This window comes from Xiphophorus couchianus, chromosome 12 (genome assembly GCF_001444195.1).
Source record: "Xiphophorus couchianus chromosome 12, X_couchianus-1.0, whole genome shotgun sequence".
Lineage (NCBI taxonomy): Eukaryota > Metazoa > Chordata > Actinopteri > Cyprinodontiformes > Poeciliidae > Xiphophorus > Xiphophorus couchianus.
The window spans coordinates 31,504,631-31,528,447 of record NC_040239.1 but is presented as its reverse complement, the minus strand read 5'-3'; the positions used below and the strand labels follow the sequence as shown (position 1 = coordinate 31,528,447).

The 23,817-nt window shown below is 39.5% G+C and overlaps 1 protein-coding gene across 1 annotated transcript in view; it reads right to left on the bottom strand.

Annotated features, from left to right (window-relative positions):
• nr6a1a (nuclear receptor subfamily 6, group A, member 1a) overlaps positions 1–20,407 on the bottom strand; it is a 35,900-nt gene extending 15,493 nt beyond the window's left edge. The window contains exons 1-5 of the mRNA XM_028034663.1: positions 20,189–20,407; positions 4,845–5,075; positions 3,234–3,289; positions 2,209–2,369; positions 936–1,166 (exon numbers count right to left, since the gene is read on the bottom strand). Coding sequence (XP_027890464.1) covers positions 936–1,166; positions 2,209–2,369; positions 3,234–3,289; positions 4,845–5,075; positions 20,189–20,204 — 695 coding nt within the window. The 5' untranslated portion in view covers positions 20,205–20,407. The remainder of the gene's footprint in view (positions 1–935; positions 1,167–2,208; positions 2,370–3,233; positions 3,290–4,844; positions 5,076–20,188) is intronic.
• Positions 20,408–23,817: the final 3,410 nt, after the last annotated feature.

The window sequence follows — 23,817 nt, the reverse complement described above, 5'->3', positions numbered from 1 at the left end:
ATCCAGACTTTGACTAGGCCATTCAGTTTATAGAACACTATCCATAACTTGAAGAAGCCAAGCAGCCTTCCACCATCACACTATTGCTAGGCCTGTCATGATAATAAATTTTGCTGGACGATAAAGTGTTCCAGTAATTATTGTGATAAACAATAATAAAGCCACACACACGATGTGTTCTGAGACGTCTTGATGAACATCAATAAGGAACTGGCTTTTGTGTTCTTGGTGAGCAGAGGTTTTCAACTTGGAAACTTCCATGGATGCCATCTTTACCCAGTCTCGCTTCCTTTTGAATCCTCAACTCTGACTTTAGCTGATGGAAGTTAAGTCAGCAGAACGTTAGGTGTTTTTCCTGGTTCCTCTATGACCTACTCCATGAGTCCTTCATATGTGAGGAGAGTCATCAATCCAGGGAATGTTCTCCACTGTTCCATGTTTTCTCCATCTGTCAATAACAGCTACTGCTGTGGCTCTCAAAGCTTTAGAAATGACTTATCAACCGTTTTCAGACTGATAGATTTGAGTGAAGTTTTAATCTATTTGAAATTTAACATGATTGGCTTTTTGGGGTCTTAGCCCACTTTCATGCCGACTTTAATATAATCAAACAGCTTATATTAAAGTGATTTCTCAGTACTACAGCTCTGAGTGTTCCTCTTGAAAACATATTCAATCACATCTAAATCATTATTTAATCAGGAAAGCAGGTACTTTTCCACGTAGGGCGAGAATAGTTTGGGAGCTTTTATTGCCTTAACACAAAGCATTGGAAAACAGCTTTTTGGATTAACTGGTTATCTTTGTCAGACATGAAATTTGTTTGATGATCTGAAACGTTTCAGTGTGAGGGCTGGGGGGGGAGCAAAACAGAACAAAATCTGTGACCCCTTCCAGCACTGAATGTGTTGTGTGTTGTGCAGTCAAAGACTTACCCGTCCTCTATGAGCATTGGGGTGGTGAGGGGGGACAGGTCCTCAGCAGCCACAAGCTGCAGCACCAAAGGGTGGGACTGTGGGTAGAGGCTGCGGGGCTGCGGGGTCAGCAGGCCTGATTGGGCTGCGTAGCTGAACAGGTGAGGCAGGAGCTGGTAGTGTGTGGACATGGAGGTGTTGATGTACTGGTCCCTGAGTGCTGCCGTGTAGCCATTCATCTCTACAGATCGACTGAATGAAAAGAGTCCGCAAGTTAACATGGAGAGCATAAGTCAACTGTTTAAGTCAGGTTATCTGCAAGTTTCAAATTTAAGATGTTTTAAGACATTTTTAATGCCAAATTAAATTAAAGACTGAAAAACTATAAACATACAGTATGATTGGGGGATTCTGCTGTATTATAATCAACCATACCAAAAGTGATATTTCTAGCCAGTAGCTAGTTAGCAGTAGCCTTTAGGAGCCTCAAGTCACAGAATTTAAGGAAGATGTCTGCACGTGACTCAAAACTTTTGCCCGACAGAAGACGACTGATACGAGATTAAATAGTCTTGCTACAACATTTGAGAACTGTGACTGATATATTTAAGGACAACTTGGATTTTTAAAAATGAATTTAAGACATTTTAAGGCCTTAATTAATGATACATAAATTTGAGACTTTGTAAGGATGCAGGGAGACCCTGTATGTACCTTCATTTGAATGAGGTGAGTCAGTTACAGCTAAAACTGACCCTTCACTGGTCTTAGGTCTTGATCTAAGGAAGCGCAGCAGAGCAGCTCTCCTGTTTTTATTGAAAAACTTTGAATTGTTTCACAACCTTCCAGAAAACAATTTAACATTTTGTGCATACTGAAGCCCAGGTTTTCTGGAACTGCTGTTCATTTCTGCTAAGATTCACTCAGATAAAACAACTACTGCTCTGAATAGCTATCAGACAATGAGAATGCTGAGATAAACCGAATGTTTACACAGAATGAGACTAAAATAAATGCCGTCATGCCGGTGCCTAGACAATATTTGTCCTTGATGAGTGCAGACGACGCGCTTGACTACGCAGCCGGAGAAGCAGATAGTGCAGCAAGTTCTCAGAGTTTGTCATCGTCACCAAGCCTGAGCGAAGGGGGGAATGTTCAGGCATTCTTTGGCTGCTGAATGCCTTCATTAAGTTGTGGGTGAGAAAGTGTTAGACTGTCAGGGCCGGCTCATTATCTCAATGATGGGGGCAAGTGCTGGGACCGCTGTGCAGAGTAGGTGAGCCGATCCACTCACTTGGATGACAGAGTGGAGGCGGGCGACGGCTGGTTGCCCTCAGAGGCTCCGTTGCTGGGGGAGCTGTGGTCGCTGTCGCCGTTGTTGCCCCAGGTGTGCTCCGGGGCATCCTCCTTGAACTCCTGCCCTGACATGATTCGCTCTATCTCCTCTTCTGTGATCTGAAACACACAAATAAACCCGCTTACAGAACGCTGAATGAAAATCGGTGTTTTTCTCAGCTTAATTGAAAAGCGGTGACTGGCAGCGTGATGCTTTTTACTCAAGCGGCGAGGAGCAAGGACACAATCGCACAATGAAACAGGGAACTAGAGGAGAAAGAGAATGTGTGTGTGTGTGTGTGTGTGAGATAGTGTTCAACTGAGTGGCACACAGGCCTAAAATAATAGGATCCTTGCAGGTCAGAGCAGCCAGAAACACAAATAAAGGCCTCAATGAAAGGCCTCAGCACGTGGGGTATCGTAGAGAGGACTGGGTTCAATTCGCTTTCACTTCCATCAATTCGGCACATAAACCAAAACAGGCTATTTATTCCATATTAATGAGTGAAAGGCCCTCTTTCCGGTGGGGGGCAGAAATAAAAGGGATTTTTTTTTTTTATGGAAGTGGGCGCTGCTGTGTTTTGACTCTGTGAATTCAGCAGGAAAGAATCGAACATATCACTTTGGTGAATAGCGCCTCAACGCCACTTGTCCTCATGTCCGCTCAGCTTCTCTTACTCTCCTCCATAATGAAGCTGCAGCTGAATAGGAATAATCAGCAGCTGCATGATTGGTGATATAACAAGGTCAGGGCTCGTTCTCATAACTCCACGAGAGTCCCTATGGTGAAACGAGTAGTGATGCACTACTGCGCCACTCAGACCCTTACAAGCTGTCATTTAATGAATGGTTCAATTTTTAAAGGGGCTCTCTTTATGCCAGGTATTTATGGGGATAAGATAGAACAGAATTGTGTGTAGAAGTGGTTCTGTGTTGGCCTGAGGTCAGAGCAAGTCACATGAAGCAACATTTGAGTTGATTTACCTGCACAGGCCCGATGCTTTTGTTCCTCCCTCCTGGCATGCCGTCCTCCCTGATTGCTGTGAGCCACAAAAAAAACCAAAAAAAAAAACAGAACCCACACTTGTTTATATGAGTATAAACAGTAAGTATAAGAGCACTACCTAGTGGCAAAAATGGGATTTTTCTCTACGGCTCTGGTTTTCATCATAAGCCATGGATGACTTTTATTTCTTCTTCTTCCCTATTTCTGAGTGAAATAAAGGAAGAAATTCCCTACATGATTTAAAACTCATTTGGATTTAGTTAAAGTCACTGCAGACCCAATATAAACTAAAAAGTTAATCATTCAGGAAGCCCATATAGTTAGTAAAACTTTTACCCCACTAGGGGGCAGCATGCGGCCATAAAAGGCCTTAGATTAGGCCTGAGTTCAGCTGCAGACCCCTGACATCCGAGACATTTCTGCTTCAGGAAGGGAAAAATATGACAAAGAGCTCGGGGGAGGCTTGTTTGGTCTCTAAGTTCAGAATGACGCTGTGAGGAAAATGAAGAAACAGTTTCCTGGCTTCACAGCAGAACTGATTCAGTGGCTACTACTAATACTTTGGGATTCATATTAAGGTTTTGGGTTTTTCCACAAACGTTTCCTCAGTGCTACATAAGAGCTGGTGTTAAAGCTAGTTTCTAGCTGGTTCTATAACAAGGTACCAGATTAGTTTTCTGTAGCCAGACACCCAACATCAGGCTGTCATCACATGACCCAAAACATCTTCTCCAGTAAATGTTTGATGGGCAGGGTCACAGGGCAGAAGGAAAGTTTACCTACACAGTCTTGTTACCTCAGCAAACATTAGTGCTAGCTAGCATCACCAGCTTCATTATTAAACATTATTATTTTAAAAAATCTGCGGGCGAAAGGTCTTGCTAATGCAATCTCATCCAAATTTAGAAACAGTAGTTAACAGTTCAATGCAGTTTCACGCAGGAATAATATAGACCAGCTGGTAATAGAAGAACCACAGACTAAGCATAAAAAAGTCATCAGATTCATTGTGATGAATCGATTATTGAAATAATTGTCAACTAATTTGCCAGTTAACTAAACATTAACTGGAGTATCCAGATTCAAAGTCCATTTGCTGTCAGACTCAACACAGTCAGAGTAGTAATTAAGCAAAAACTGTACAGTATGAATACATTTTGCATTTAAGGTAAAAAAGAAAAAAAAAATCAATCAAGTATTCTCTAAAGGAATGTTCTTATTGCATTTAGGGGAAATAAAATGTTTATTTTCTCATCTCAAAAAGGATTTGATTGATTTTTTCTTTCTACATATTTTACTATATTTATATGTATAAACAGTCAAATGAAAAATCTGCAGAATGTGGCAATTTTTTATCCAATCAATCAACTAATCATCAGAATAGTTGATTACTAAAATAATTGTTAGCTGCAGTCCTAACTCAGACACTGTTTATAAACTAAGAGAAACTAAAGGCTCGGCGCTTGAATCAACCATCCAGTCTAGTCTAACTGTAAAAATATTTTAATATTCTTCTTTTATTTACGTCAGATATGGATCATAGATAATCTATTTGCTTAAACTGATATATTTGTTTAGATTTTGCTTACCTTTGCGGTTCATCCCCATCTGCAGACACTTGAGCAGACGGCAGTACTGGCAGCGGTTACGCTGCTTGCGGGACATTTCGCAGTTCTTGTCCCGGCTGCAGCGGTACACCCGCTTGTTGCAGATGCTGCGCTTGAAGAAGCCTTTGCAGCCTTCGCAGGAGATGATGCCATAGTGCAGACCTGTGGCGCGGTCTCCACAAATAAGGCAAGTACGCTGGTCAGCTGCATCATCTGCACATCGAGTTTGGGGGGAATAACATTTAAAACCATTATAGCAATACATTTTGCTACTTTATTCGCAGTTACACAAATACTGATTTAATGGTAGGCAGTGAAATCTTTGTGAAAGCCACATTTTTTTAACTGAGATCATGGGAGTTGTTTGGGGTTTGGTAAGGTGACCCAGCAGATTCCTCAGCTAGGACCATGGTTATGTGGAAATTAGGCAGTAACAGGAACTCGGATGGAGAACTGAGATGTCTTAAGCATGTTTTATTCAGGAGCCCTGGTGACTCAAAACGACACAGATGACTTTTTCACAGTCTCTCCCTTCCCTTCCATCAGCAGCAGTATTTTAGAAGTGCAGTGGCCTCTGGAGCACAGAACTGTTTATCTGTGGAAAAGTTCCCCAGCTAATCAGTACAAGTCAACCTGTAGCATCCAGATTAGAAATATTGCTTATTGATAAGGATTCCCATTAGTGGTTACTAATCTTCCTGAAGTCCAACTGATAAAATCACAAAAATATTCATATAACATTAACATATAATATGCATAAGATTAGTCGTACCTCAGATTTTACAAATTGAACACATGAACCTAGATATAAAAAAATAAGATTTAAGACAAATAAGATTTCTATGCTCTTTTGTTCCATCCGAGTTGCTCTGTAGACAACAAATTTTTGTAGCACGTTTACAATTAAATTTGTCTCACAAGAGTATCTGGTAAAATGCTAATGTATTTGATCAGGATAAATAGGATTTTTTGTAAAATTATTCAGGTTTTCCTGTTAGTATGACTTTCTTTATAATGAGTAGATTATACTGCAACCTATCTTTCAATAAAGACCAAAATAAAGTGGGGTGTATTTCAATAATACTTGTAAAAAATTGACATCTCAACACTGAGTATCCAGCATTACTGTTAAGATGTCCATTAAATTAAACATTTCAAAACTGCTTTTTGTTTTTTGTTTTTTTATGATTTCATGATCTGATTTGGAAATTAGTTAGATGATCAGAAGGAAAAACCAGAGAAAGCTGGAAAGGTAAAACAGTTCTGTGGGTGAAACTGGACTTATCGATTGGATGTCACTGCAAAGCATGGGTCCTGAGGCGCATAGGAAACCTGAAAATGTTTCCACAAAGTCGACCAAAATACGGCTTCCCATGTTGTTGCCAATTAGAAAATAAGATGTGGAGAAAGAAAATGGGAGACATTTTGTGCAGCAAATCAAACAGTTGCACACGTACAGCAGAGCATGAAGCGGATCAAAGAGAGATGAATCCTGCTTAAAATCCACCGGAAAAGCTACTGTGACAATCAGAAAAGTGCTGTGAAAGTTTAAGGACTTCAGAGGATAGCAGCTGCTGGAAATCTCTTCTTAATCCCCCTCATCTACCTCCAACTCTGATGAAGCCAAGAATAAAGTTCAGGTGCATATTCTGCGCTTCAGAGGTGCAGCTATGCATATCCACAACCGCTGCGGCTTTAAACATCTTGGTCTTTCTGTGCCCTCTCACATTCAGATTTGACTTTTTCACACAAGAAATGCTTCATATAAATGCTAAACGTAAAATAACAGAATTAAACTTTTTGATTTCAAGCAAAAAAGAAGAATGAGATATAACAGGTCTGAGATGTCCTGTTTCCACCAAACCTGGAGACAACCAGACATCTGATTGTTAGACTCTGATGTGATGCAACAAGATGCAGTAAACACAAACACACACACGCAGACAATCAGACCTTTACCCGTCTCCTGGATTCTGGAAGGAAAGCCAATAACGGAGGCAGACAGACAGGTTTCCTAAAACTGACTCTGCAGGCTTCCCGTACTTGCTGTTTCATTAGCTGGTTTGCTGGTTTTAAGCCACACTTAAAGTTTCAGTTATTGGAATAGATTCATATTACCAGACCACTGACTTGCTACTGTGTTCATGCATGGTGCAGTTGGCAGCATCACGATATACCAGGGATTTAAAAAGTTCACATATTGATAATTGTAAAGACTCTCTCATAGGGCTGGACAGATTAATGATCTTTTAGTAAAAGTCTGTTGCTGTACACCGCTAATAAGCTGGCCAAAATAAGGCTTCTATTTTTGGTTGTTACAGAGACAAAGAGACAGTCGGCATGGAAACAAAGGAGCATCACCCACCACTCTCCTACAAAGATGGTGCTATGTAGAAGCTACAGTTGTGAAGCTATGAGTAGCATGTTCATAAAGCAGACAGTCCAACTAACTGACTAGCTAATGTTAGCTTATTATACTTAAAATGTTAACTCTGTAAAGAGTATTGAAAACAGGAAAATATTCTGCAGAAAAATAACAACTATCCATTTAAAACCTGTCAGAGCAAAGAGCATTAAAAGCAAATTGAAGAGTTCTCCACATCAGCAGAGTCTTCCATGAATGCTAAGGCTAGCTAGCATGGCAGTTGCTTTTCTGCCATTAATACACTACACAAGGTTGGTTGACAGTGCTGTAAGGAGGTGCATATTATATATATATATATATATATATATATATATATATATATATACATACACAGTACAGACCAAAAGTTTGGACACACCTTTTAATTCAATAAGTTTCCTTTATTTTCATGACTATTGACATTGTAGATTCACACTGAAGGCATCAAAGCTATGAATAACACATGTGGAAATATGCACTAAACAAAAAAGTGTAAAACTGAAAATACCCCTTATATTCTAGTTTCTTCAAAGTAACAACCTTTTGCTGTGATTACTGCTTTGCACACACTCTGGATTTTATTGGTGAGCTTCAAGAGGTAGTCACCTGAAATGGTTTTCACTTCATAGGTGCCCTGTCAGGTTAATAAGTGGGATTTATTGCCTTATAAATAGTCATGAAAATAAAGAAAACCCATTGAATTAGAAGGTGTGTCCAAACTTTTGGTCTGTACTGTATATATATATATATATATATATATAATTTAAAGAAATTCTCAAACATGCATGAAAGAATCAAATCAACACTCAAGTATATTTTTCATGAGGGAATATGCTCAAAAATGGCGATTTTACATAATACGTCACGTTTAAGTGTTTTGATGTTTTTTCTGATTGAAATTAAATTAATTTGATTATGTTTAATATTTTTGTGCATTAACCATTTCCTACCCGTGGATCTTGTTTGAAGTCTATACAAGGCCCACTTATACCCATGACATATAAATGAGAAAAGTATCTGTAATGCACATTGAAACAGCAGCTTTCAAAGTCAAAGATATCAAGGCTTTTTAACTCCTTACTGCTCCTTATATTTAAATTGTAAACATGGCATTTTAGCAACTGTCATCATGGTCAGGAATTTGACCTGTGAACCTTGTGTGTGTGGATGAAACAGTTGAGAAATCCAACACACACAAGGAGGGAGATGCTGCTGTTTGCTTCTCAGGATTCCTGACATTTTGGCTGCAGTAAAAAGTTTGACCCTTCCACTCCCCCTCCACCTTCATAAGCTAAGCAAAGGGCGCAGTGTTTTAACAATAAACATGTCAAAATGACATTATCTTTATTATTGAAATGAGCACCAGTAAGCCTTTCTTTCCATGGATGTGTATTATTGAGAAGGACAGTCCACCAGAGGCATACGACTGAACTCAGAGCTAAGCCTGCCAGAGAAAAGAGGTTTTCATAACAGGCTGAAGGGCTGGTGTACTAAAGCTAATTAGAAGGATGTGGAGGGGGTGAATTGAAGGTTTGTGGGGCATATCACATAAAGACCCTCCCAGATAATGCATGAGGACTAGAGGTCTTCTAAAGCCCTGAACAGATTATCATTTAAATGGTTGGAGGTTTAAGTTAAGGCTGTGAGGGGAGTTCTACTGTACAGAGACAATGGGATGTCACACTGAGAACCCATCCTGGGATTGGAATTTAACTATTTCTGTGATTAATCTCTTACAGAAAGGAGGTTAAGACCATTTAAAAGCAAGCTCTACAAGTCAGACACTGGATCAGTTCTAGACTTCCTCATTTATGCTCTGAAGATGTGCTGCAACATGAAGCTCTGTGAACAAAGCTGGGGTAACGTGAGTAAATTATTCCCCTGCAGTGTTCCTTTGAGTCACATCTTGGAATGACGCAAGACCAAATTCAGCTATGTTCCAGTCTCCAGTTAAATGTTATTGTGGTAGTGTGCTTAATGCGTTTCTCTGTTTTCTTGCATCCAAAACTGCATCCAAAACAAAATCAAAATGACAAGCAGCAACACACACCACTGTGTTAAGGGGAATCTCAGTACAGTCATGTGAGTAATAATTTCACCACCTCATAAGCGCCTCTGCTATAGATCAACAGTAACATTTGTGACAGCCTCCTGTTGGTATTAAAATGAAGGGCAGCAGAAAGAATGTCCTTGAGTCATATGACTGATGTACAGGTTGAAGTCTCATATACATAAATTGACTGGCAAAAAATGGCAATATATTAGTCTGGGAATGATAACACATCTAATCACTGTGTGATCACCATCTGTTGATGGAAATTTCTGCAGAGTATTTACTCTCAAACATCTACAGGCTCCTCCAGAAAAGCACACGCCATTTCTGACAATTTCCTTGTACCAGGTCTCAGCTAAAAAGTAGGACAAACTCAAGATTTGCACCAACAACCCTGCTACATATGCAAGCAGGGTTGGTTCAAAGAGTAGGTAGCGGTAGTAAGTTGACTGAGGATAATGGTTATCTGGCTACCGAAACCAAAAACCCAGGATATGCACATAGTTACCCCAGAACTTACTCAGGATTTTCTCTTGTCCCGCTTTCTGAAACAGAGCCCTACAGTCTGTTAAATGATGCTTATAATGACGCCACAAAGCCACTTGCTATAAAGAACTAACTACGAGTGTAACCATGACATGACTGTTATTGTTTATATCTGTGAATTACACTTACTGCAGTACCTGTACTGAACACAAGGCATCACTGCTGATAATATAACACAGCTGCAAAAAGAGGTAACAGGATGTACACTCAAACAGAAACAAAATAGAACACATAGAGGCTGAATTCACACCAGCTCTCTTTAGTCCTCTTTAATCCAACTTCAGCCCTTTTGCCTAGAAAGTCTGGTTCACTTGTGAAGGTGTAAATGTGTAATTGAACTCTGATGTGGATCGAAAAAGTGAACTTTGGTCCGCCAATAAACTTAGGTCCCAGTTCGATTAAAGTGAACTCTGCCGTGGTCCAAATGCACATGTGGATGCAAACAGACCGGAGACCGTTCCAAAAGCAAGAAGAGCATTATTGCGCAGGGCATTCTGTGAAAATACAACAAAAATAAATGTGTGAGTCTAGCGAGAAAAATGGCTTGTGGTCTTTTACCAAAGACGAAAGGGAAATCCTACAACTGCTAAAATCTGACGCCACTCCATTGATGTTTACATTTGGTAAGAAGGAAGTTGTGCTAGTGTCTTTTTCAGAGGTTTTTGTTTCATTTTCTTCAGTAGTTCTTGGTGCAGCACCACCACAGGTGATGGGGAGACAGGTTTTTCAAAGGGTTTTTCCTGAACAGTGTTGTGGAAAAGCAAACTGTACCAACTGAAAATGATTCCCACTTGAAATGAATCTAACACCCTTTGACACATTTTTGCTTGACCAAAATATGTGGTACTTTTTAAGTGCTGGTAATCAAAAGCAGTCCACTCATTGCAATTTTGAGATATGCAGTAAAACACAACAAGTTTCTATTTTGTATTTTTTAAAACTTTGTCTTCCATATCTGACTGACAGAGGATTCTATAGTGAGTTTAGAAACGGGTCAACAATGAAGAAAAACGCCCACTTTTTGTTTGCCCATAGTGTGCCCTGGCTCAGAAACACAATCCATTCTCACTGAACACCTTATGTGAAATTCCCAACTTCCTTCAGCGCTATGGCAATTAGCCTTCCTCTCTCAGGCTTATTAGCCAGATGTATGACCCTCTCTTTCAAGTGCATGACCACCATATAATCAGGCCGATTCACACCTTCTTGAATCTAGCCACTTGATCTCAGCGTGTCACCTCCTATGACTCCTCCTCCTCCTGACTTTAGATGACACTTAAATATTCATGACATTAATGTTGAGATTTTATGATGAGCCTGGAGCTTCCTCGACTCTGTGATGTTGGAGCTTCATGTTAGACATTTTCCCACGCCGCAAAAATCTCGGTTTTAAAACATGAGTCGAAATGAAAAAACACACCTGACAGGTTACATAATGCAGTGTGAGTTATTGGTAATCATAATATATTATACTTGAGGGCGCTTTTCTAAAACCCAAGCTCACCTTACAGAAAATAATAAATGAATAATTATTATAGCAATTAAAAATTGCAGATCTGCAAATATTATTTAACAGTTAAAATATCTGTTTAATGCAAATAAGCCAGTTTGAGCAGATGTGTTTTGAACTGTGCTTTATAGGAAGATAACCTGAATTCCTAAAGACTGAAAGAAGTGAATTCTGGTCGAAAAGCAGAGCCACTGACAGTTCTGTTTACCATGGTGACATACATGTGGATGCTGAAATAGTAATATTAATAAACTGACAAAAGTAATAAATAAAAATGTACCAAAATTTAGCCAATGAAAATCAGACATTAGTAGTCACTGTGCTGTTCGATGGCACAGTGAACATGGAGAGCAGCAAACCAAGGAGAGAGTTGTCTTAGGATATTACAAAGAAAATGATATACCAACACATTAAAGGAAAAGGCCATTAGACCATTTCCAAGCAGCTTGATGTTTCAGTCAGTAATGTGTTCCATTGAAGTTCTGACCCGAGTTGCAGAGTTTTGAAGGAGTTGTTTGTGGAGAGACCTTCTAGGGAGACCAAAAAGAGAACTTTGCAATTATCAATCCAGAAGGTGATAAGGCAGCAGTAGGGACAAAGTCTGTTAGTGCATCATAACCAACAGTATGCAGAGTGGGTGATGTAATTAATATGAGATTACTATCAAGTTTGACATCCAGACTCTTTACTTGGAGTTATCAATATTAATGGAGAAACTTTTAAGCTTCTTTAACGTGGCAACTAGTAAAACTACTGTTTAGATACGGGTAAACATTACTATTCAGTAAGTTATTAATTTAATTACTCATCAAGTAATGAGACATGATAAATATTAAAGTAAACAACAAATAAACATCAGTTTTAAAGTGTACAAAGGCTCTGCTCGTGAGGAGACCAACTATGCACGTAGAATATATTTTAATGGGAATACAATAATTATTATAATGTTGACTGACAATTTATTTTAATTGTATTTTTATTGTCCATAAAACTTTTAGGGAACATTTTTGGATTCTAATAGAGTGATCACAAATCTGGGTTGAATAGCCTCATCCTTCATTTTCAGTCTACTACACGGACTGCAAAGAAGCAAAAACAATAAATGCTTAATATTTATTCATTTAAGACATGAAAATTAGATTTGTTAATCTAAAATAGTCTAGATCACTTTTTTTTGCCTAATATTCGTAGTGTTGAACTCAACCGACAGCAGGAAGAAGCTGTTTTAGGACACATTTTTATCAAGTCCTTGTCAAACATTTAATAACAGTTTCAATGACAATGAATGGTCTAAAAAGTTGTGTCTGAAGGTAATCTCTAACAAAAACATCAGAGAAGCAAGAAAAATTTCAAATTGAAGAAGATTTCCTTAAGCACAAAACTTTCCTAAAAGAAGTTGACTATCAGTTTGTGAATAAGAATGTCTGCCTTTGTTAAAATAATATCCATTAATGGATTAAAAGAAGGCCTTATATGTGCAGTGTGTATTCAGTATAGCTACAGTTATGAAAATGCTTTGTATCATTTGCTGCCTATCGTTCTTTCTTTACACACCACTTGTGTACTTAGTAAGGGAAAGACAGTACATAAAAATTCTGATTGGGTATTTTAAACATTTTGTCCAGAAACAAAACAATACCTAGCAGGTCACATGTCAAACAATGTTTGCTTATGTGTAAAACTGAAAAAATGCAACAAACTAGCCCTATGTAAAACAGCAACCCATTCTCACTCCCAACTCGTCACATATTGACGCATGGGACGGTCCGTCCTCATCACATGTTGACATGCAGGGTCAATATGTGACGCGAGGGGTTTTACCCTATGCCTTACCATAATTTTTGCCATAAACCTAACCAAATCGTCGGGTTTTGAAGGTTCGGCAGAGGTTGCGAGAACCCTTTGTGTCAATAATCCACGTAAAACAAGTGACCTTCCCAAATCGTCAACATGTGACACTGAAGGACCCTGCCCAAGTCGTCAGCTATTGACGCAAAGGGTATTCCCTTCGCGTCAATAGCTGACGCATGGTCAGAAATCGTCCCAACTCATCAATATATGACGAGTCGGGAGTGAGAATGTGTTGAAAACAGAACTGAATAGCATCTCCCAGTGGTAAAATAAATCACCAAATGTTGAACACTCAACTTCCTGACATTGTTTGAACCAAAGTTGGTTCTTATAAGTTACTTATAACTTATAAGAGTTACAATGTTCATTTGAGTGTTTTATATTTATTACAGGACCCAAAGATTTAGTGAACACCTTACCTTATTATTTATTAACACAAACTGCTTCCTAAGATAACAGAATCCCCCACATTTATTTCACACTGCTGAATAAAAACAAGAAGATGATGGTCACAAAAAAGAACATGTTTGGATTAACACATGGTCGTAAGAATTTTAAGGGTTTTATCAATTTAGTAATTATTAGGTAATAAAGGTATTGGAGTGTTAATGCTTCATATGTTGGATATTTCTCCACAGCAAGGAGTATTGAACTCATTTATTGAACTTACACAGATACATTTCCATTTTCCATAAGATGCAACCATTTTCCATTCTAAAGCAGAACACTCCTAACTGTGCAAGGCATTGGCATAGTTTCTATTCACAGACCATGGACAGAATTGTTAATGTAATGTAGAGAGAACTTTACTCTTCCCAAATCAAATCACAGATTTGGGCCCAAGTTCCAATATTCAGTTCAAAGAACTGACCATCCAATACTGATTTCACCTACTTACACTTCAGGAACTGTTTTCAAAACATCAATCTATAGCATTAGTGCCATGAAGATGTATTAACTAATAATAGTATTGTATATAAAAAGAGAAGAGGTGATGTCCCATGTATGTGAAAGAGCCCTCATTAAAGAACAGGCTTTGATGATTCATTGATTCAAAGAAAAGGATTGGGAGGCGACATGTTCAACATCTCTGTGTGTTTTCACAAGAGTTTGTCGACCTGGATCAGCCTTGAATCATTGAATAAGCTGCCCTAGGCAGACAGAGGTTGAAAACTCCAAGGAATAAAACTAAAGGAATTTGCTCTAATACGTCCAGCCTTCCTGTTATCTGCTGAGGTCAGCCCTGGGTCAATTCACTTCTTTGAAATATTTGCAAGACGTCACCAAGGTGGGAACAAACATACATCCTGTGGAAGTAGAGCTGGGCGGCATGACTCACATTTGATGTGACTGTATTTTCAATTATCACTGTATTTTTCTTTTTATGCAAACTTGTGTGTTTTAACCACATTTTCTACTGACTGAGAACAGTAATGTGGCTAGTACACTGTCACACTTAAACAAAAATTATTACAGGCATTCATTTGCAGGGATCAATATTTAGCCAGAATATTTGTGACCTGGTATTACACGGGAACTATCCAGCATTTTGACCATATCTCGAAAACATTATTTTTCCGCGGCACTTAACATCACTAAAAACCATTGTCTTTAGCAATGTGAAAAGTGATGGCATTTCTGATTTCAAACCCAACACTTGCTAGTCTTGGCTAAGGGAGTTTCATTTGCCCAATACGTCTGCAAGTTGGGATGTTTGGGTTGAGTGTTCTCATGAAACCTTTTCAGGTTTGGATGTTTAGAGCGCTGCTTTTCATTTTAAAAGATATTTATAGTCCAGGACATGCTTGTGGCTGAGATGGTGTTGCAAATTGATTGGGTTATTGCCAGTGAGGACAAGTTTAGTATTTGCAAATTACTGTTGTTTGATTGACATGCAAGTTTTTAGAACCAAAGCACTTCAACATGACAGAAATCACATAAGTCCTTATCTGCTACACACAGCAACAGCTTCTTTTGCTGCACTTTCTTTGTTCATTGCATCCAAACTCAACACTCCCAATAACCCTAACTTAGCTTGTGTTGCTCTGTATGAGTTCAGCAGAGTAGGAAAGTAAAGCGTCCCCAATGAAATAGGTTATTAGTGCACCAGTTCAGTTTACCGCCCACCTCTATGTTCTAGACATGTATTTTTTGAAACCCTACAATTCTGGCAAAACTGCAAAGGCAAGAAAAGAAGGAGTAAAATTTAAAACACCTGCTAACATCTATGTCTTGGTTTGTCTCAACCTCAATAAACAGAGAAACAAGCCCATGCAGAAAATAGTTTCTTTCTTTAAAAGCTTGTTGCAGCGTCTTTTCTTCCTCTAACTGCATTTTGAACAGCTAGTCACTGCTGACCTTTCAAGATAAAAGTTGACCAATTTATTACTGGATTTCTCTGTGTACTTCTAGTTTAACACTACAAATATATCAGGTGACTCAGGAGAAGCGTTGTCAATCTTGACATATTAAATTTATTTTTAAGCATGATGACTGGATGTGTGGCATCAGTACATGTAAAGCACTTAGACCATTTCATAGGATTTTTTTTACAATTGTAAAATGATCCAAATTTGGGGGTGATTTTGATTAATTGAACCGTTGGACAGTGGGACTACATGTATAGTCCCACTGGACTAATGCAAAAACAACAACAAAAAAAAACACCACCAGAGCTGAGAACTCTTTGCTCACTGCAGTTTATATTTCCCAGAAAGCCTCTTTAAGTGTGGAAACATAGAGGGTGTGAATCTGTCACAAGGTCATGAAGGAGACGCAATGACGAATTCCCCTAAGGTGATGATAAGCAGTCATAAAAGCACTGCTTCATCTTGAACTCCACCCTCTCCTCTTTTCCCTTTAGTGTTGGTGCAAGAACCCCCGATACTATGTGACATGCACACAAAGTCACCCCACACCCCCTCCATGCTCATTAAAGCCTGCATTGTTTTGTCAGAGGTCAGTGTGGGTTTTATTCCCAACTTTTAACACACGCCAGTAGATGAGAGTCGACCAGAAGTCCCAGTCAGTGACAAAGGCAAACAACACTCCCGATTCTCCTGAGCACCACTAGCAGTTCTAAGCAGAAGGCCGCTGGATCACAAGATGTGAAATGAAAAACAGTGTGATTTTTATCACACATGATATCTTATAAGACTGGAGAACTTCTAAAAACACAGAAAATGCTTAGTTTGTCATGCTGAGGACTGATGGATTGTGGTCAATTCTTTTCATTGTCTAAACCATGCATGCACAAAGGCTGAAGTTAGTGCAAAGGAGCCCTTTGAGCCAGCGACAGAGCAGTCCTGCCACTAAAGTATTTTTCTTTTTCAGGTTTTGTCTCGGGCTTTCCATAACAATCATGCCCAGCTGAGACAGGGAGCGGGGGTTGTAGGAATCTGCTGTACTTTTCCGCTACAGGCTCCCTCCCTCTGTCCCTCCCTCTCTCCCAACTTCCTCCTCTGCTCAGTTTCTTATTCCTGTTAGTCCTCTTCATATCTCTTCTTCTCTGAAACTTATCTCCCCTACCTGGGGGTTAAGGAAGACAAAGCGTACACATGCACACACAAACCTACCCCAAACCTGCTGAATCTACCTACAGGAAGATTTAGCAAGACACTCACAGAGGTTATAGGCATTCACACATTGATCCTTCCTCTGGACCCTCATCCTGTGGGATGGGGATCCAGCATTCCTAGCAGCCCACAGTGTGATGCTAATCTTCAAAGTTGCAAGCATGCAGGTGTAGGTTGGGCTGTTCCACCAGACAGTGGTGACCTGTTGGTTTCATAACGCACACACCTAGCCTACAGGCTAAATCATTAAGACTGAGTGATACTGTCCAAACGTACAAAGCACTGTTAAACTAATTCCGGCCACATTTGTGACTGCATTTTTAAGCAACAAGGGACAGGCTGTGAACTCAGCTGGTTAGTCAAACCAAAGTTTTAAAGCTGACTTTTAAAACAATTGCTGTTTAAAGTCTCTTTAATAGGTTGCCAGAGAAAGTGCTGGAGTCAGTGGAGTTTTCTCCAACTGTGTAGGGTGCAAGAAAATATAGCATCACTCCTCCCCCACCTGTTGCTACACATTACTGGTCAACTTACTGAAAGTAGTGTTCTATAGATTTTCCTTGCATTAAAGATAACATTGGAAATATATCTGGATTGTTTTTGAATGTAGACACAAAGAGCACCACCCAATATTGTTACACTCATGTGGCTTTACAGTTACAGTTAGCAAGCTGAGGGCAGCAGGGCTGTTTAACAGCCAATTGTAGACACAGCACTTTGCTATTAATACCAAACTGCTTCATTAACAGTAGTTTGGTGTATCAATAGGTTAATAATAACACAAAGTGAAATAAGTAGTAAAAATCAACTACTAGAAGGTGTTTATTCTATTATTTTTGCTTAAGATCATGTATCACAATCAACATAATAAAGGAATGATACAGATAACAATATTAGAATTGTAATGTATCTCCAAATATTTTACTAGCAGTAGGAATAATTCCTGTTTCTGTGTCAAATAAACCATAGGTCACATTATACATTTAAGTTTAGTTATTTTGTCTAAATACATTGCTGCAATTCCATGACTTGGTTTTCTTTTAAAGAAGCTTTTTAAAATGTTTTAAACTACTTTGAATAATTATCTGAGCAAACTACTGTTTGATAACTAGGATCACTTGGAATGTATGTTTGATTGAATCGAGATAATATTTTGTAAAGTGCCTTGAGACAACATGTGTTGTGAATTGGAGTTATAGATATAAACTGAATTGAATTGACATATTTACTGTGATGCTACACTTCAGTTGCTGTCCTGATGATTACTCTAAATAATCATTTAAAGTTTGGTTTAAAAGTCACAAAAAAGTAAGTTGTGTTGAATTGTTTCCACAGAGGATGAAAATCTGCCTGTACTTGAAATCCCAGCTTTTGCAATTTCAGTTTTTAGAAAGATGTGTGACAGATACTAGGGTGTCAGTAGCAGGACTGATGTTTAAAACCATCTCTACTGTTTGAGATGGAGTGGTGCATCTTTACCAGGTTTAAACAAGAACTGAAATAAAGACTAATATTTAAATATCTGGTTTGAATTTGGTTTTAACTTCTCTTTTTGCATCAGAGCTCAGCTTTAAACTCCATTTAGGCACAGATCAAAGTTTCCCAAGTGTTATTTTAGGGGGTTTTTTTATGAACCATGTGTGAAGTTTTACAGCCCATGTTCTGCCATATAAAAACTAACATGCAATAAAGTTGTGTCAAACCGCTTGACTTGAGCATTTAAATGTCTGTCTGAGACAAAAAGGTCCATTCATACAAATATGGAAGAATGATTATCAAAAAGCTGCAGAATTTATCTTCAGCTTATCATGAGATGTAAACTAAATGCTTCTGTTGTAAAAAAAACAAAAAACAAAAACAAAACAAGCAGAAAGATAAAAGCAAAATTTCTAATGCATCAAATAGTTCAGTTCCCTGACCGCATGTGTGCATGCTTGTGCTGGGGGAAGGGTGCAGTTGAAATAACACACCCTTGAAAGACAAAGATCTGCAACATGATGGACCTGATGGGTTGGTTTGACAATGGCCGGGCCAGCTGAGATGGATACATTTCAGTGAAATTAGGAGAAAAGCGGCAGCAGCAACAAGCACACCAGCAATGACTAACCTCAGTCACTGACTATTTATAGGCAGAGTCACAGTAGTCCCTGACCTCCCCCCACTGCCACAATTGATCTTCACACATTGATCCTTCCCCCAATATACATCCATGCCAACATCCTCCCATGCTTCACTTCTTTACCTCTTCTTTTTCCCCTCTCAAATGCTTGGTCTCAGTTTAAAAGGCTCCTTCCAACACATACAACTGCGTGAAAACAGGAGGTCTTCATGCCGAGGTGCAGCAGTAATAGTATGGAGTTAACACTACTTCAGCTGGAACACAAACAAACAAGAATGCAGGCTGAGGGATTAACATGAGGGGGAGGGGATGAATACAGTAACGGGGTCTTTCCACATGCTCGTTCTCCAAAAGGAAACATGAGAAACAACCAGGAACTGCTTTTATTTACTGACTTTAAACATCAGAATGTACTTAAAAAAAATATCAATCAATTTAGCAAAAGAAATCCATAACCAGTCCACACTATTACTGTGATTCTCTCTCCGCTATCATGTGGGGTAAATCAAAAGAGAAAGGAGTTATCACACACCAAATTCCAAATTCCTGCAACATAAGTAAAAAGAAAGAGGGAGGGGCAGTTTGGTGGGAGGGACAGTAATGCAAAATCTGCCAAATAAATATGCTAATATTTCCTCAGATGAAAGCAATCAAGCCACTTTGTTTGGAAACATCAATCCAAGGTAACAAAGCACAAAAGGTGATGAGGAAATCTCTGAAACACAAAGGAATAACAACCGAGTCAGCAGTTTGTGCCTTCAGGTTCTGAACCAACACTGCTGACTAGTGCCCAATGGACAGCCACACATCAACATGGACTCATACAATGGAAACATTTACAGCACACACATGAAGGCATTGATCTCTGTGACGAGAAGGGATTTCTCTCAATTCTTTATTGTATAATAAAAATCATTAACTATTCACAGAATACACCAAAAAGCAGAGCTGGAATCAAACCACACACACTGCTTATATAAAACATGTGAAACCTGTTTAATGTTTTTTCATCAAATACAGTTTTAGGGGAAAATAACATGTTTAATCAATATCCTGTATAACAGGGGATTTAAATGACACTACAGTGAGTAGGAGCAATGAAAGTCATAAATAATGACAGAAACAGAGACAAGTCTCCTCCACCAACTGAGACTGAATGCACAAAAAATAAACTGGTCTACAACTGGAGCTAAATTACGTTCGACAACCCCAAAGTCCCCCCATTTATATCTACTTATGGCCCATTAAAAGAAAGCAGCAGCCACCCTTACCTTCCCATGTATCCATTTCATGCTTCTACCAATCTGCCTGGACCCCATTCAAGCATGAACCTGGCTAAAGAAAACCAGGCCTCGTGTCCTCATGTCTCTCTTTTTATCCGTGTCTTCTCCTGTCCTCCCTGCTCTCCCTCTGAGCAGCCTCTTCCCACGGCAGCTTGCTTGTCTCTGGCCACAGCCAAAGCCCAGCAACACCACTGGTCACTTTACTGCTTGGTCACATGACCAAGAGAGTTCAAGCCCCTGAGGTCACCACTTGGCTCGAGGTCCAATGACAGCTAAGGTTATCTGAGTGGAACTGATAGCCCTATTTTCTCTGACGTTCAACAATGCCTCCCCGCCCCTCACCCAAATTAGCCTCCCCTTCAACCATGCCTCTGGCACTTCTAAGGAGGACCAAAGTGCATACTCAAGCATAAACACAGGTCCAAGCTGACAAAACACATATATATTAGGCCATTGAGGCACTTAGTTGAACAGGAGGAGGCTAAATCTGAACTTTGCAGCATGCTTCCTTACAGACTCATCACTCTGGAAAAGCAAAAAATAGGCTGAGGGTGTGTAAGCTGAACACAAAGGAGGTGCTCTGCTAGGATCCACCACCTGTTCCCACTTCTTCATTTAAATTAGGGCTGTAGTTTTTATGAATATGCATCTAAAACAAAGAGTTTCTTTAGAACACAGTTACAGGAAAATCCTTATATTCAAAGTTAAGATATAGTTCTAGGTTAATTAAACAATTTTACTGGAGCTCCACTCTTCGGCAAGTGTATAGGCAACAAAGAGACATCGTATTGATGGAAGTTGTGTCCAACTCCACTACAGCAGAGGGCAGTATGTCCTATTTCAGATTGTTAGTACTGGGCTGTTTTGCAACGTCACAGACATAAACAATTTATAGATAATTCATCTGGCAGCTGAGCAGAAGTGCGATCCTTTATAACAGAAGTGATTGCCACTTTTACCTAGGGGTCTCCAGTTCCCACAGATGCTCCTCTACATTTACCAGTTACTTAGTTGTGCTGCTCCATATATTCCTTCTGTGATGATCACAGTAGGGATCATACTTAGTGCAACATTCACATTGACAGTGGCAACGGCAAGCGGGACCTAAAACTTCACTGCATGTTTTAGGTGCTTCAGCCCAGCTGATTTAAATTGATGGCTGATTAACAGATGTTTACTGAACTGCAATAATATGAACGTGGTGTATTGAAGCATAGAAACATCTAAAACATATTTGGCAGTGTGCCCTGAGGACCAGGGTTGGGAAACACTGATCTAGGAGAGTCTCTGAAGGTATTTCACTCAAGTTTGCTAGCTGGTGTCAGATTTGACAGGGACTCACTCAACTTAACCATAATTTTATTTCTTAGGTCAGTTGTTCTCGCAATCAGTTCTTGCAGTGTTGGAACTTGGTGCCCGATCTTGGGGAGGGTGGATGTTGATGTTCATCCAACCTGGTGTCCTGGCTTAAAATGTTCATGATTTGTATTGCCTGGATCTCTAGTTGTGAGAGGAACACTGAGCTACTAGATGTTTTTACTGTGAGTATCAAAGCACCCATGTTTCTCAGTTGCCATGTAACTATGCTTCCTAAGGTTACTTGAGTAGTAGCATTTCAACAATTCCTTATCCTCTTCCTGTGTCTATTGTTGCAATGCTCCAGTAGCCCATTTGTCGTCATAGTACACTGGTTCCTCAAAACTTAGCTCAAACATCACCCGGTCAAACAAGGTTTGTGTTGACATTTGGCGTTCATGGTCTTACCTAAGGACCAACACTGGATGATCTTAGAAGCCTAATATATATCCCCTTGATAAGTTAGATCGTTTACTAAATGTGAGCAGTGGGCTGTGACTTGGATGACCTCTATTAGCAGTACAAGCCAATAATATTATGTTTATTTGCATTTAAGGAAATATCTAGTCAGCTGTTGTATCAGGAGTGTGGGGAGGACTTAATGTAGTCAAACCCAACAGAGGAGCATGTCACTGATTTCCTATTGCAACTATAACTAGCTTTATACAACTGGAAGCCATATTGGAGTTAGAGGTTGGGGCTGGTCAGTATTCCCTTCCTTCATCCCCTCCAATGCTCTGGCTAGGAGATCAAAGCATTTAGTGTTACACCAGGGAGCCACACCCTAAACTCAACTGTTCGACATCACTCTTCCCACACCCGCAGCTTCCTTCCTACCTGACCCTGACCACAGACTACACTGGACAAGCCTGTCCCAGTCACCCAACCAGCTTTCTGGTCCACCCTCTGTATTGCTCCACCCAACTCAATACCACTTGTTCACTCTCCCAGCAGCAGCTTGCCAACACACACGCGTGCACGCCCACACGCACAAGCGTGCGCACGCACGCCCTACCCCCAATACGAATGCTAATGACCGTGGCCACACTAAGTCACATTTAAGAAGCTTTCACATTCAGAGTCATCACAGAGGAATGATTCACGTGAAAACATAGGCTGTATGCTCATATTATACTGGGTGATCTGCTCTCCACCTTGCATTTTAGCCTTCTACTAGTCAGGCAAGGTAGTAGAAGCAGAGTCATTAATACTATGGGAGACGATGATCTGTGTCACAGCATGAGTATAAGGCCTGTTAGTAGGACCTGGTTAGGATGCTGGCGCTGCATATCTCTTAATGTGTAGACTTTGAATACATGCAGATTTCTGCAGATGTTCTTTGTGCTTAAAATAAATGCTATGTAGACTGCCTAAATTGCACAAACTCCAAATAAAGAGCTTTTTTAAAGGTTCTGTAGAGATATAGAACCAACAGTTACCGACCATTTTAAAGAATGCCGATTATAAAATATTGTTGCCATTCTGCCTATTCCTTCCATAGTAATTCTGCATTTTTTAAAAGTATTATTTGCCACATGTCACTTTAGCTTTTTTTCATTCCATGACACAAAGAGGAATGACACAATAGGCCATGTTGTCTTTAACCTTGAAGTCAGAGTTTTATCTGTGGTTTTTAGCTACCTCAGGCTTAGCATGCAGCTGGTGGGGCCCTTATGTCTCCATATCCTGCTGGTCAACTCCTCTATTATTTACAGTACTAAAGGCTTCTCTGCCTACAGCAGGTGGAGGAGACACGTTTTCCCTGAGTTTTCAGCCTGTAAGTTTGGGACATAAGAAATGAAGGTTCCATTGTTTTCCCATGCAACTATCAGTATCAACAGTAACCTAACTTGTTCATCTGACATATAATTCTAAACTACGTTGTTGCATTGCAATTTAAATATATATATATATTTTTATATAAATATAGTGTGCACATGCTGACCCTGTATGTTTAATTTTGTTTTGCTTTACTACTTTTCCATCTCCGTTAAAAGTACTGAAATGTCATTTTAAAAAAAGTCAGTTGCCTACCAAAATTCTTAGTTGACTTGATGTCAGGGCTGTTCTGTTGCTCACAGAATTTCCTTCAATAGTTGAGTAACAAAGAACATTTCTTGTGTTTAAGCTCCCCTCCCCCTCCAACACACTGTCACAAACCTCTTCATTCTACAGACAAAGAGCTTCAAGATAAACAGGAGTGAGCCACACTATTCCTCCCCCAAAATACAGTGATGGTAAAAACAATGAGCCATCTTTTA